This window comes from Salvelinus fontinalis, chromosome 27 (genome assembly GCF_029448725.1).
Source record: "Salvelinus fontinalis isolate EN_2023a chromosome 27, ASM2944872v1, whole genome shotgun sequence".
Lineage (NCBI taxonomy): Eukaryota > Metazoa > Chordata > Actinopteri > Salmoniformes > Salmonidae > Salvelinus > Salvelinus fontinalis.
The window spans coordinates 31,816,141-31,832,173 of record NC_074691.1 but is presented as its reverse complement, the minus strand read 5'-3'; the positions used below and the strand labels follow the sequence as shown (position 1 = coordinate 31,832,173).

Here is a 16,033-nt window from a genome sequence, read left to right as displayed (position 1 = left end):
AGAGAGAGAGAGAGAGAGAGAGAGAGATGGGGAGAGAGAGGGAGATGGGGAGAGAGAGAGAGAGAGAGAGCGGGAGATGGGAGAGAGAGAGAGAGAGATGGGGAGAGAGAGAGAGAGAGATGGGGAGAGAGAGAGAGAGAGATGGGGAGAGAGAGAGAGATGGGGAGAGAGAGAGAGAGAGAGAGAGATGGGGAGAGAGAGAGAGATGGGGAGAGAGAGAGATGGGGAGAGAGAGGGAGATGGGGAGAGAGAGAGAGAGAGAGAGAGAGAGAGAGAGATGGGGAGAGAGAGAGAGATGGGGAGAGAAGGGTACAAAAAGATAAAGACAGGTAGGGAGAGAGAAAGGGACAGAGAGACAGATGTGAAAAGATGGAGAGAAAGAGGGGGTCAGAAGAAAAAAAAAGACGGGTCAGGTGAGAGGTGGAAAGAGAGAAGATAGGGAGAGAATGGAAGAAAGAGAATGAGAGAAGAGAATTCCTTATCATTCATAAGACATTTTCAACCAACCACCATTGATAGCAATTGATTAGAAAAATTGATGTCAATATAAATTATGTATGAACATGCAAATTACCAATATAATTACTGTCAATATTCTTAAATTATGCAGGCAATCACCGTGCTCATTCGATGGCGTCTGTTCTGTACATACACTTTGTAGGGAAAAAGTATAATTCCTTTTTAGCTCAGTTGGTAGAGTATGGTGCTTGCAACACCAGGAGAGTGGGTTTGATTCCCTGGACCACCCATAGGTAATATTTATGCACGCTTGACTGGAAGTCGCTTTGGATAAAAGCATCTGCTAAATGGCGTATATTATTTGACATAATGCAGCAGGACAGATATTTCTGAGGGAGAATAAAATAAATGGTGCTAGCTACACTACATAGTAGGACACCCCTTCAAATTAGCGGATTCTGCTTTACCCGTTGTCACCCGTTGCTGACAGTTGTATAAAAATCGAGCACATAGCCATGCAATCTCCATAGACAAACATTGGCAGTAGACTGGCCCATACTGAAGAGCTCAGTGACTTTCAACGTGGCACCGTCATAGGATGCCACCTTTCCAACAAGTCAGTTCGTCAAATATCTGCCATAATAGAGCTGCCCGGTTATTGTGAAGTGGAAATGTCTAAGAGCAACAACGGCTCAGCCGCGAAGTGGTACACAAAGTCACTGTGGAAAAATTGTTTGTTCTCAGTTGCAACACTCCCGCCTGAGTTCCTAACTGCCTCTGGAAGCAACGTCAGCACAAGAACAGTTTGTCGAGAGCTTCAGAAAATGGGTTTCCATGACCAAGCAGACACACACAAGCCTAAGATCACCATGCGCAATTCAAAGCATCAGCTGGAGTGATGTAAAGTTTGTCGCCATTGGACTCTGGAGCAGTGGAAACGCGTTCTCTGGAGTGATGAATCATGCCTCACCATCTGGCAGTCCGACGGACGAAGCTGGGTTTGGCGGATGCCAGGAGAACACTACCTGCCCCAATACATAGTGGCAACTAACGTTTGGTGGAGGAGGAATAATGGTCTGGGGCTGTTTTTCATGGTTCGGGCCCCTTACTTCCAGTGAAGGGAAATCTTAACGCTACAGCATACAATGACAATCCAGATGATTCTGTTCTTCCAACTTTGTGGAAACAGTTTGGCAAAGGCCCTTTCCTGTTTCAGCATGAAAATGCCCCCGTGCACAAAGCAAGGTCCATACAGAAACGGTTTGTAGAGATCGGTGTGGAAGAACTTGACTGGCCTGCACAGAGTCCTGACCTCAACCCCATCAAACACCTTTAGGATGAATTGGAACGCAGACTGCAAGCCAGGCCTAATCGCCCAACATCAGTGCCTGACCTCACTAACGCGCTAGTGGCTGAATGGAAGCAAGTCCCCACAGCAATGTTCCAACATCTAGTGGAAAGCCTTCCCAGAAGAGTGGAGGCTGTTATAGCAGCAACGGGGGGGACCAACTTCATATTAATGCCCATGATACTGGAATGATATTTTTGACAAGCAGGTGTCCACATACTTTTGTAGTGTAGTGTATATATAACCAAAGGGTTCAATGGCTCACTTTATTTATATATTACCAGTCAAAAGTTTGGACACACCTACTCATTCCAGTTTTCTTTTTTTATTCAGACTATTTTCTACACTGTAGAATAATAGTGAAGACATCAACACTATGAAATAACACATATGGAATCATGTAGTAACTAAATAAAAAATGTTATATTTTAGATTCTTCAAAGTATGTGATTTATTTAGAATTCAAGGCACACTTAACCAGCATGGCTACAAAAGCATTCTGCAGCGATACGCCATCCCATCTGGTTTGCGCTTAGTAAGACTATCATTTGTATTTCAACAGGACAATGACTCAGGTTGTGTAAGGGCTATTTGACCAAGAAGGAAAGTGATGGAGTGCTGCATCAGATGACCTGGCCTCCACAACCACCCGATCTTAACCCAATTGAAATGATTTGGGATGAGTTGGAGTTGAGTTGGAGTTAAGGAAAAGCAGCCAACAAGTGCTCAGCATATGTGGGAACTCTTTCAAGACTGTGGGAAAAGCATTCCAGGCGAAGCTGGTTGAGAGAATGCCAAGAGTGTGCAAAGCTGTCATCAAGGCAAAGGGTGGCTACTTTGAACAATATAAAATATAAATATATTTAGTTTTGTTTAACACTTTTTGATTACTATGTGATTCCATATGTGTTATTTATATAGTTTTGATGTCTTCACTATTATTCTACAATGTAGAAAATAGTACAAATAAAAAAGAACCCTTGAATGAGTAGGTGTCCAAACTTTTGATGAGTAGTGTATGTATGATATATATACGGTAAGTTCTATATAGAAGTGCAGAGCATCCTTATTTTTTTAGATTTCAGCCCGTTTTGAATCCGTCTGAGAAACGCTAATCCATCAGTCGCATCACACCTCGCCTGAAGACAAGCGGGAGGGGTCTGGACCGGGTGACAAGCCGATGGACAGCCTGGCAGAGTGACAACGAGGAAACAGCAGCCGTTGCCAATGGTGACAGCCAGAAGTCACACTGTTGTACTGTGCTTGTACCTCTCACAGGAGTGCTATTCTTGATCAAGGTATTCTGGACTTGTGATTGTGATGTCATGTCTTGCCAGTGAGAGAGTTGCTATCAAAGTGTAAAGGAATGTCAGAATGTCAAAAACAAATTAGTTTGTTTGTTTAATGATTCCTTACACTTAGAATACAGTACATAGATCAACTTTGACCAGCTCTCTCTCTCTCTCAATTCAATTCAAGGGCCTTTATTGGCATGGGAAACACATGTTTACATTGCCAAAGCAAGTGAAATTGATAAACAAAAGTGAAATAAACAACAAAAAGTAAACAGTACACTCACACAAGTTCCAAAATAATAAAACATTTCAAATGTCATATTTTGTCTATATACAGTGTTGTAACGATGTGCAAATAGTTAAAGTACAAAAGGGGAAATAAATAAACATAGGTTGTATTTACAATGGTGTTTGTTCTTCACTGGTTGCCCTTTTCTTGTGGCAACAGGTCACACATCTTGCTGCTGTGATGTCACACTGTGGTATTTCACCCAGTAGATATGGGAGTTTATCAAAATTTGATTTGTTTTCGAATTCTGTGTAATCTGAAGGAAATATGTGTCTCTAATATGGTCATACATTTGGTAGGAGATTAAGAAGTGCAGCTCAGTGTGCACAAAGCCTGTCTTCTCTTGAGAGCCAGGACTGCCTACGGCAGCATTTCTCAATAGCAAGGCTATACAGTCTGTACATAGTCAAAGCTTTCCTTAATTTTGTGTCAGTCACAGTGGTCAGGTGTTCTGCCATTGCGTACTCTCTGTTTAGGTCCAAATAGCATTCTAGTTTGCTCGTTTTTTTTGGTAAATGTTCTCTCGCAAGCAAAAACAAATGTCAGAATATGGAAAAACAAACTGACATTGACACAAATGATTGGGTGACTTTTGTTCCCAGTCAGAATCCAATAAGCTGAAGTGGAAGGCATGAATCAGGCAGCTGGATGAAATATGGAATAGCTACAGCACCACAGAGAAGATCTGAGCAATACGACTCCACTGTCTTCCTCACATGATCATCTCCTATTTCCTGTCAGTGGTGTATGTGTGTGTATGTGTCAGTTTTGGTGTGTGTGTTATATGTGTGTGTGACGGTTTCGGTGTGTGTGTGTTTGTGTGGTGAGTGTATGAAAGAAAAAGATGTGTGTGTGTGTGTGTGTGTGTGTGTGTGTGTGTGTGTGTGTGTGTGTGTGTGTGTGTGTGTGTGTGTGTGTGTGTGTGTGTGAGAGAGAAACAAGTGTGTGTGTGTTGCATATGGTGGGATATATAATTGTACTTGTGTAATGTTGAAAATGTTTGACACTCAGTGGACAATACTACAGTCAATCAATCAACAGCACTACACAGTGACTTTGTGTTGAAGTATAATCCCTAACAAGCTCCCAGAACTTTCTGTAACACACTGGATGAATCCCAAACAACAGCTTCAATATGATATAAATATAATGTCTTATCTATGCAATTTCTGTACAATTTCATGTAAGTATCAAGTCTCCAAGGTAACAGAGACATGTAGGGCACATACTGGAGTACGAAAACAAAGTCAACAACAATGAGTTTATCTATAAGGAAACATACTGTAATGTTCATCGTATGGAGGAAGAGAGGACCAAGGCGCAGCGTGAAAAGTATCCATTTTAATAGAATACGTTAAACAAACAAACAAAATAACGATAAACGAGAATAACACGAAACGAAACAGTTCTGTCTGGTGCAGACACACAAAGACTGAAAATAACCACCCACAAACCCCAACACAAAACAGGCTACCTAAATATGGTTCCCAATCAGAGACAATGACTAACACCTGCCTCTGATTGAGAACCATTATCAGGCCAAACACAGAAACGGGAAAACTAGACACACAACATAGAATGCCCACTGAGCTCACGTCCTGACCAACACTAAAACAAAGAAAACACAAAAGAACTATGGTCAGAACGTGACACATACGTAAACGTTGTATGTACTGAAAAAAAATCCATGTTAGATTTTCAGTCAGCAGAGACAGGATGACACGATATTGACGGAGCTAAACATCGAAGGAAGATCCCATGACAACGTCACAGAAATAGCCAAGAGTATGATGGATAGATGCTAGCCAAAGAATGTTCATTACACTTGAAACATGAAAGGGCTCTATATTTTCATTAGATGTGGAAGGATACAACACGTGAGGAGGTGCGCTGAGGCTCATAAATTGATGCCTCCCTCCTGGCCCTGATAAACACCAGCAACCGGGACACAAGAGAAGAGAGGGATGAGGATGGAGGGCAGTACAGACAGACCATATAATGACTCATCACTTGAAAAATACACTTTTCTTCCATGACTTCATCCTTTGATACTGTTGATTATCATACGAGAGAGCACCTGGCCTGACCCACTCTAGATGATCATTCTAGACCAGACTTGTACCATTTTTCCCCCAGTTTTTTTCTTCAAACTATCTTGGCAACACAAACCGTACTGTTCTGGCTCAGATAGTGTCTTTCTACATTGTTCATTCCAGCACGGTTCCAGTCATAAATATCATCTTCTGTGCTCCTCAGTAAGTCAGATCCTTACACCAAGGCTAGACCTGAGCTGCCTTCATGCTAATGCTAAGCTCTAGGCTTGGGTGGGATACAGATTTTCACATTGTCATACCATCCTTCTCTCATCCTGGAATTTACAGTAGTACCGGCATAACTCACAAGGGGACACTAGAAACGCGAGAAAAGCCCATTGGACCCGCTATTACTAGGATGCTAATAAAATTTGCACAAACTAATAGCAAAATCACATAGACGCTGTTAGCTAAATGCCAATGACAGGCCAATTCAGCTCATAAAGTTATACAAGCATAGCTAGTAACTACCGAATGTAATTTTCGGTGAGTGAGGACATTTACAAGTCAAAGTGTACGAGAGAAACTGCAGATGAACAAAGTTGTGATGTATGCTTTTCTGAAGGAAGAGAAGCATGTGTACATGGCACAGGAGGTGTGTAGCACCTTAATTGGGGAGTATGGGCTGGTGGTAATGGCTAGAGTGGGACAGGCTTGTGGTAATGGCTAGAGCGGGACAGGCTTGTGATAATGGCTAGAGCGGGACAGGCTTGTGATAATGGCTGGAGCGGGACAGGCTAGTGGTAATGGCTGGAGCGGGACAGGCTAGTGGTAATGGCTGGAGCGGGACAGGCTAGTGGTAATGGCTGGAGCGGGACAGGCTCGTGGTAATGGCTGGAGCGGGACAGGCTCGTGGTAATGGCTGGAGCGGGACAGGCTCGTGGTAATGGCTGGAGCGGGACAGGCTCGTGATAATGGCTGGAGCGGTACAGGCTCGTGGTAATGGCTGGAGCGGGACAGGCTCGTGGTAATGGCTGGAGCGGGACAGGCTCGTGGTAATGGCTGGAGCGGGACAGGCTCGTGGTAATGGCTGGAGCGGGACAGGCTCGTGGTAATGGCTGGAGCGGGACAGGCTCGTGGTAATGGCTGGAGCGGGACAGGCTCGTGGTAATGGCTGGAGCGGGACAGGCTCGTGGTAATGGCTGGAGCGGGACAGGCTCGTGGTAATGGCTGGAGCGGGACAGGCTCGTGGTAATGGCTGGAGCGGGACAGGCTCGTGGTAATGGCTGGAGCGGGACAGGCTCGTGGTAATGGCTGGAGCGGTACAGGCTCGTGGTAATGGCTGGAGCGGTACAGGCTCGTGGTAATGGCTGGAGCGGTACAGGCTCGTGGTAATGGCTGGAGCGGTACAGGCTCGTGGTAATGGCTGGAATGGTATCAAATACATCAAACACATGGTTCCTCTCAGCAGCCTCCACTGATACATGGAGAACAACGCAAGGAGAAAGAAAAAACGGTAGTAGGAAGCACCGGGACAAAATGGCAGCTGTACAGATAACTCACCCAGAGCTCTTTGACCTCTGGCAGAAAGACATTATAAGATATCTGAGCTCTGAGAGCTCTTTGACCTCTGGCAGAAAGACATTATAAGATATCTGAGGGTAAACATTTAGAAGTGAATTGAACACAAGTGTAACGTCATCACTTCCTGTGCTCCACACAACAGAGACTGATAGATACAGAACTCTATGGACTCAGCAGCTCAGCTTACCCCCGTTGTGTTCTTTACAAACGTGACTGGCTCAACTGTTCTGGGAACAGTAAGCTTCATAATGTAAAATAATATGATGAAAGGTGAAGGTGAGGTGAACGGTGAAAGGTGAAATGAAGAACAATCTACTTTATCTCCTAACTACAACTATTCAAATTCATTTTTTTTTAAAGTAAAAATAAATAGTTTTGACGGTATTGAAAAACCGTCCCGCTGCTTCTTCCATATACCCCGGTATATACGGTATAGCACCCAAGCCTACTGAGTTCCATCTCCAGTAGCAACACAGTAAGCATCCAATGCTAACATGAGCTTTCTCACATACAGAAGCCCAGACGTTACCCCAGGCATAGCCTCCCTAATCATCACATTTACTTCACATTAATGGCACATGATGAGTGTGCATTATTATTTGAGACACATTCCAAATCAAATTTCCTCTCCTACCTATCCCAACTCTGGGAGTGGATTTCCAGCCCTTGATGGAGCACACTTCTCTGGAGGGTTTACAAGAACCTGTGAGAGTGCACTTCTCTGGAGGGTTTACAAGAACCTGTGAGAGTGCACTTCTCTGGAGGGTTTACAAGAACCTGTGAGAGTGCACTTCTCTGGAGGGTTTACAAGAACCTGTGAGAGTGCACTTCTCTGGAGGGTTTACAAGAACCTGTGAGAGTGCACTTCTCTGGAGGGTTAACAAGAACCTGTGAGAGTGCACTTCTCTGGAGGGTTTACAAGAACCTGTGAGAGTGCACTTCTCTGGAGGGTTAACAAGAACCTGTGAGACTGTATGAGAGTGTGTTCATCGTACCAAATTACATCAGCCTCTCTTCCCAAACTCACCAGCCAATTAAGATCTATTTACAATGAGTATGGTTGATTTCTAAGAGCTATAGAGATAGAGAGAGATGAGATGGCTTTTTATCCTCTCCCCGGTAACTATTCCCCAGGTCCTTGCTGTAAATGAGAACGTGTTCTCAGTCAACTGAGCTGGTAAAATAAGGGTTCAATTAAATAAACACAAATAAATTGTTTCCCTGAAATAGAGTTTTACATCTACATTGCTCCTTTACCACAAGTAATGGGAAAGAAAGAGAGAGAATGAGAGACAAAAATACAGACAGAGAGACAGAGGAGAGAGAGAATGAGAGAGACAAACAAACAGAGAGAATGAGAGAGACAGAGAGAGGAGAGAGAGAATGAGAGAGACAGACAGAGAGAGAGAGAGACAGAGGAGAGAGAGAATGAGAGAGACAGAGGAGAGAGAGAATGAGAGAGACAGACAGACAGAGAGACAGAGGAGAAAGAGAACGAGAGAGAGACAGAGAGAGAGAGACTCAGAGAGAGGAGAGAGAGAGAAAGAGATTCAGAGAGAGGAGAGAGAGAAAGAGGAAAGAGAAGGAGAGAGAATGAGAGAGAGGAGAGAGAGAATGAGAGAGACAGACAGACAGCGATACAGAGGAGAGAGAGAATGAGAGAGACAGAGAGAGAGAGACTCAGAGAGAGGAGAGAGAGAGAAAGAGACTCAGAGAGAGAGGAAAGAGAGAGAGACTCAGAGAGAGAGGAGAGAGAAAGAGGAAAGAGAAAGAGAGACTCAGAGAGAGAGGAGAGAGAGAAAGAAGAAAGAGACTCAGAGGGAGAGGAGAGAGAGAAAGAGGAAAGAGAAAGAGAGAGCATGGTGATAATGACGCCTGTCTTCACCACCTACACTGTTCAGCACTGAAATAATTATTTTGCAGAGAAAGACTTAATTCTCATTCTGTGGCCTTGTCCCTCATCCCATATTGTCTATTCCAGTCATGTGGTCCCTCCCTCTGCCTTCCCGCTGTCCACATTGACCATGTGGTTGTGCAGCTTGGTGTGTGTATATATGTTTGAGGGTGAGAGAGAGAGACAGTGTGTGTGTGTGTGTGTGAGTATATAGTCTCTGAATACATGTGTGTGTTGTTCTGTGTGTGTGTGCGTTTCAGAGAGAGAGAGAGAGAGACAGACAGTGGGGTCAGTCGTGTTTTGTGCTAACTCCTGCGATATAAGCCCCACCTGGGAGAGTTGAAAAATACATTTCTACCATACAGTACTGTTAGCATAATGCTAGCATAGAGCTAAAGAATCTCATAGACATCCATTCTAGAAATGTCTAACATATTGTAATGTTAGCATTATGCTAGCTAGCATAAGCTGGAAATTCACATAGACAAACATTGAATGAATACATGTCCTAACTAGCTAGCATTAGTAATAGCTTAGAGTCTACTATCCTTATAGATAGCCTCAGGACAAGACACTGAGAGAGTTCTATTATGCTGGCCCGGGTTGAACCGGGAAATGGCCTGTCATGTTATTTGGGCAAAAGCGTTGAGGGAGGAGCGCCCTTCTCAAATCAAACAGTATTCTGTGCTGCTCGGTCATGTTGTCAAGGCAGAATTGAGCATCGTCCAGGAACATACATCTCTTTTCCCCAAAATTGTTTCAAACAAGTTTTCATTGGGAAGGCAGATAAAGCATTTTAATCAAAAGCAAATAACTTCTGCATATGAAAACACTGATCACTCCACGTGCTTAACTACGTCCCTTTTGTTTAAGCCGACTTTGCCGTTCTACCAGTCATGTGATCCCTCCCCCTGCCTTCCCGCTCACGCCTGGGATGCATCGCAGTTCCAAAACTAATGCAATCACTTTTTACTTGGTTCTAAGTCCTCCCACCAGTGTAACTCGGGCCAGATAAACTAACCCCCTCAAGGTGAGACCTACTGTATTTCACCAAGGCCAGCCCAGCCAATAACCACAGAGAGAGAGAGAGCATGGGTGTGTAGCCAATCACCACAGAGAGAGCATGGGTGTATAGCCAATCACCAGAGACAGAGCATACGCCCAGCCCCATGTGTTGCCATTCACAGCAGACTTGGAGAGCAGATTGCTCCATAACTTGGCAGCTAACCAAGCCCATTCAGAGACAGATGACAGGGTCTCCTAATTCTGGGCAGGACAGTCTGGCACGCAAGCCGTCCAGGCCGATTGCAGACTGACTGGCTGCTTCTCTGGTTTCCTGTTCCCAGCATGCCTCAGTGCTACTAGGTCTGGGGCTGTAGTAAGGTGAGTTTGGGACAACCTCCAGAGATTCAATTATGTGGCAAACGAGATTAAATAGTTATTGCATTGGCCCTCCGCACACAAATGTGTGTACACACACAGAAGAACACGTATGGGCGCAGGCACATACATGCATGTACGCTAACATACAAATATGCAGACACACATATGCACTACACACACACAGTCAACAATTCTTAAAAATATTAAACCCTGTATTCCTTCACAATAACCAATCTAACTGCTAGAGCCCTCCTTTATATCCCCCCTAGGAAAGGTAGTGGTGAGGAATGCCCTTTAAGATGGGACATCCCACAGAGCCTGCCTGCCTGCCTGCCTGCCTTACCCCTACCAGTCCCCATTCCAGTCCCTCATCCTTCAACTAGTCGGCTCGGGGATTCAAACCAGCAACTTTCTGATTACTAACCCAACACTCTTAACCGCCAGGTTACCTGCAGCACCTCCCCCTAACAGTCCCCCTTCTCTCCCCCCCCCAGACCCTCTTCTCTCTCTCCTTCCCCCTCCCCACCTATCCCCATCACAGTCCATCTTCTCTCTCTCCTTCCCCCTCCCCACCTCTCCCCATCCCAGTCCATCTTCTCTCTCTCCTTCCCCCTCCCCCTCCCCACCTCTCCCCATCCCAGTCCATCTTCTCTCTCTCCATCCCCCTCCCCACCTATCCCCATCCCTCTTCTCTCTCTCCTTCCCCCTCCCCACCTCTCCCAACCACAAAGGGACAGTAACCCATGAAAAAAAAAATGACAAAACCAAGTGTTATATTTAACCGCTTGCGAGCTACGGTAAATACAGCTGTATTGGGGCGTCTGGTGTATTTGTCTTTCTGATATAGCTAAATGTAAGTTTGGAGCACTGCCCACACATCTCTCTCTATCCCTCTCTCTCTCTGAGCTTCTCTCAGTTGTTACAGCTGAGGGAAGAAAGGAGCGGAAAAAAAAAGAGAGAAAGGGAGGGAAACAAACATGTGTTGTCTGCTGCCGCAGAGAGGAGACTTCCAACCCAGGGCTCTCTCTCATTGGTAGGTTGCTACTGAGTCCATGTTTATCTATTCAGCAGCATGGGTGTTTGTGTTGTATGTGTGTGTGTTGGAAGGGGGGGGGGGTCTGTCAATATGTGTGTGTGTGTGTGTGTGTGTGTGTGTGTGTGTGTGTGTGTGTGTGTGTGTGTGTGTGTGTGTGTGTGTGTGTTGGGAGAGGGGGGGGGGGTCTGTCAATATGTGTGTGTGTGTATGTGTGCGCTACACTATCAGTAGTCAAGCATCAACGGGCTATAATGCTACATACACCATGAATCAAGCTACAGTCATGTAGGATATGGTAGCACAAGGTTTCTACAGATGAAAAGACACTGCATGGGTTTTGCACTGAGCTGTTCTATTGTGTTAATGGGAGGTATGGATACAGCAGCTATATTTGGGACCAGGGGGGATTTGCTAAGCTTGTGTGTTTCAGCCAGAGCTCAGTATTATTAGTGCACAAAGACAGAGAGCGCACACACACACACACACAGCTGTGAGAGTCTAACGTGACAGAGTCCGGCTCTGCCTGCTACATCAGAACACAGGGGTCCAGAGAACACCCACTCTCTGCATGGTGTATCCATCTCTCCTCAGCAGCACCACAATGAGGCCGGCTGTTGGGGAGGAGAGCAGCTGGATGGTGTGTGTGTGTGTGTGTGTGTGTGTGTGTGTGTGTGTGTGTGTGTGTGTGTGTGTGTGTTGGGAGCGAGGGAATGCAGAAGGAGTCATTAGAAAGGTGGAGAGGCACACACAGGCCAGGAGGACGGTTAGCTAGGAGAGCGCGCTGGAGAATGGTGTTGTCCACACCCTCAGGCCACCCCAGATAGAGACAATTAAAACCTCTGTCTCACACACACACACACACACACACACACACACACACACACACACACACACACACACACACACACACACACACACCTATTTTCGTGACTATTTCCACAAACAAATCCTTGTATCCATTTCCCCACATACTTATAGTACACATATTAGTGCACCAATTAATGTCTATCCAAAGGCAAACCCCTGGCAACCTGGAGGAGACCTTAAAGAAATATTGGCTAAGTCATAATTAGCATTGGAGTGTGCAGTTCATAGACATTGACACTGATGCATACATACATCTATCTATACATTACAATACCATGCCAGCTATATTGACTGTATACATGGTGTAGCCATATTGTCTGTTCTAGTCATTCTAATGCTATGCTGTTTACATTGTTGATAAGTTGCTAAATCAAAATGGTTTGATATCCCTCCCCTCGCTGGCCTTAGCCATGCCCCTGCTGTTATTTGCATTGGAGCTATAGAGTGTGCCAATCTACATTATTAAGCCTACATTGCATCTACATGCTTTATTTTGCTACGTCTATATCCATGATAATGATGTCACCACATCACCTGTCGGGCCACTGAGTGATGGAGGAGGAGAAGGATGAGGAGAAGGATGAGGAGGGTGAAGGTCTCATCTCAGGGATGGATGGAGGAGGGACTGTGTGGTCAGTGTGGTGTTATGGTAGAGGTTGGTAAGGATAGCAACAAGATGTGGGGTTTATTTGTAGGCCTACATACACTGATCATCTGTTGTTGTTGGTTTTAGTCATATTTGTGTTCGGTGTTTCTAAGTGCCTAACGTTTGCCATTTGTATTTAGTAGGGATCCCCAGCAGCTACTCTTCCTGGGGGGGGGGGGGGGGGGGGGGGGGGGGGTCATTGAGTAAAGATATTTTGGGACTAGGTTTAGAACTACCTGTGCTTTTCCCTGTGCATGGCTTAGTCACGGTTTATTAACAGCCGCTAAAAGGAACAGAAACAGCGGGAAACCACAACTTAGACTTGTGGGTGGGTTGCATTTCTGCGCCCCCAACGTCAGCACATACACATAGCACGTTTTACATTATGCCTTATGAATGATTATCAACGTGGTGAAACTCCCTTTCTGACAGTGCATTTAGCGCAGCTATAGAGAGAGAGAAATGGAATGCAGGGCTAGTACCGCACTGACTTGTGACTGACGCTGTTTCAGCACCGCGGACAGTACTGAAAATAGTCGAGCCCTCTCTAGCTCTCCCTCCCCGTCTCTCTCTCTAGCTCTCCCTCCCCGTCTCTCTCTCTAGCTCTCCCTCCCCGTCTCTCTCTCTAGCTCTCCCTCCCCGTCTCTCTCTCTAGCTCTCCCTCCCCGTCTCTCTCTCTAGCTCTCCCTCCCCGTCTCTCTCTCTAGCTCTCCCTCCCCGTCTCTCTCTCTAGCTCTCCCTCCCCGTCTCTCTCTCTAGCTCTCCCTCCCCGTCTCTCTCTCTAGCTCTCCCTCCCCGTCTCTCTCTCTAGCTCTCCCTCCCCGTCTCTCTCTCTAGCTCTCCCTCCCCGTCTCTCTCTCTAGCTCTCCCTCCCCGTCTCTCTCTCTAGCTCTCCCTCCCCGTCTCTCTCTCTAGCTCTCCCTCCCCGTCTCTCTCTCTAGCTCTCCCTCCCCGTCTCTCTCTCTCTAGCTCTCCCTCCCCGTCTCTCTCTCTCTAGCTCTCCCTCCCCGTCTCTCTCTCTCTAGCTCTCCCTCCCCGTCTCTCTCTCTCTCTAGCTCTCCCTCCCCGTCTCTCTCTCTCTAGCTCTCCCTCCCCGTCTCTCTCTCTCTAGCTCTCCCTCCCCGTCTCTCTCTCTCTAGCTCTCCCTCCCCGTCTCTCTCTCTCTAGCTCTCCCTCCCCGTCTCTCTCTACTGCGTGAGAAGAGGCGGGAGGGGGCAGCGGGGTTTCCCTAGCAGATTCCAGGATCTACAGTGATTCCACCTCCATTGCTACACATTACCACCTTCCAACCGGATTTTCCATAACGGGGAATGTCATAGGCGATCACTAATAGCCTACACCACGATCGTGAAAAATGTTATCATCCAGCCCCTTCCATCAACCGCATAGCACATGCAAGCCTGTATTTGCCCGTATTAACATCACTGGTTAGATTTCATTTGCTTTCTTCACATGACACCTCACGACTGTATTCGCCTTCACTCACTCTGAATAACAAGCATGACAAAGCAAACATACATAAAACACATAGAAGAATAATATCAATTTTACATTTCTTGTGTAGCCTATAACGTTAGTTTCAAGCCTATATAGTTCTTTTTTATGGTCGGTAAGCCGACGTCAGCGTCAAAGGATGTCTGCATTTAAAGGAATGTCATGCACCGTAGAATCGACTTGTATTCTGCCCACGAAACCAGCAGAGCCTGTCACGTTAAACAACTGCTGCAATTGGCGCTGTCATTCACAAATCAGTCAGATATCATTCATTGCGCCTGCATTGCCATGTATTTCGCAGTTAACACGGGCATTTTGTACGATTAAATAGGCCTACATACACTGATCATCAGCAACTGTCATGGGATACATTTTAAGAAACCCTGTGGTCAGCCGTATGTCAATAACGAAATCCATACCGCGCGAGCTCGGCACACAATCAGCTGTAATTTTCAGCTTTTACAAGCAGATATGGGCTATGAATAATTCAACATACAAAACTGAGCCCTTCACCGGCAAAAAACCGCCTAGCAAATACCATGACAACGAATGAAACCCCGAACAGGTTTGTATAAATGTAGCCAACATTGTCATCTTCCGTGGCATTGGAGGATGTGTTAAATCAATTGGTCCGGAAAGGAAAATAAGAGGGCTTCTAAACAACATCGACCCGCAAGGTGCTGACCGGCCACAGAGAGCTGCAACACCGCGGAGAGCTGCAACTCCAGCGACAGATGGAGAGAGAGAGCCACAACGCAAAAGCAACTGACATGTAGCCTAGCCTACGTGACGCCCGGGAGAGGCACCCTAACAGACAAACAATGGATATTAATTCACACACATAGCCGCGGAGAAATATGAATCACTCAATTCAATTCTGCATTTACCTGTCAAGACTCCGACCCGGATTTGGTGGTCGTGGTTTGTTAAAATCATCCCGTCTGACGCCATGTTCAGCAGCGCTGTCGCCCGCACTGAGAACTCACGGCAGGGCCAAGAGCCGATCGCATCGAACTTCGAGGGAGGGGAGGAGGGATGAGAGGGGAGAAGGAGGAGGCAGGGAGAAAATGAAGAAGTGCAGAGCTAGGCGAGAGAAGTGGAGAGCCGAGCGACCAGGACAGCTACAGATAGCTTGCTGTGCGCTGAAGAATGCGGGGGCCGTTAAAACCGCACACATCACTCAGTTGGCCGCTTGCCACGGTAGTAGTGTGTATTCCAAATGATTTCTTATGGAGACCACTATTGATTTCTCTCTGAAGACTTTCAGAGAAACAGACAGGCATTGCGTCTGTAATGCAACTCCATTTTCCGACATCATATGTTTGATGTCACATAGATCAAAGTCTAGGGTCAATTTTCTCATTAGAAATACATTATTGTCCCACTTCACCTGGTAATTGTTGTGAAATCAACAATAAGACTTTGTAGAGGCTTATAGATAACACACTTTGATTTCACCATTTTGTGACAATAGCCACATACTATATCTACTATATGCCCCTTTGAAAATGTATTTTGGGAGATTCCAAACTTTGGTGAAAATCTAGTCATCCTATGCCGTGTCTGTGCTATACTGTATATATTCTAGAATCGATTAAGAGAGATTATGAACAACTAAAACAACATATTTCAATGTACTTTAGAATATATGTCTGGGGATCCAGAGTGGCACAGTGGACTAAGGCACTGCAACTCAATGTAAGAG

At 45.7% G+C, this 16,033-nt stretch overlaps 1 protein-coding gene across 5 annotated transcripts in view; it reads right to left on the bottom strand.

The window, feature by feature from the left end:
- Positions 1-15,396, bottom strand: part of LOC129825462 (gephyrin) — a 190,288-nt gene extending 174,892 nt beyond the window's left edge. For 3 of the 5 annotated variants that reach the window (XM_055885574.1, XM_055885575.1, XM_055885576.1), the window contains exon 1: positions 15,216-15,395. In XM_055885574.1, the coding sequence (XP_055741549.1) occupies positions 15,216-15,279 (64 nt within the window). In that variant the 5' untranslated portion in view covers positions 15,280-15,395. Of the gene's footprint in view, positions 1-15,215 lie in introns of all 5 variants that reach the window. The other 2 variants (XM_055885573.1, XM_055885578.1) reach the window with 2 other exon arrangements.
- Between the last annotated feature and the right edge of the window lie 637 nt (positions 15,397-16,033).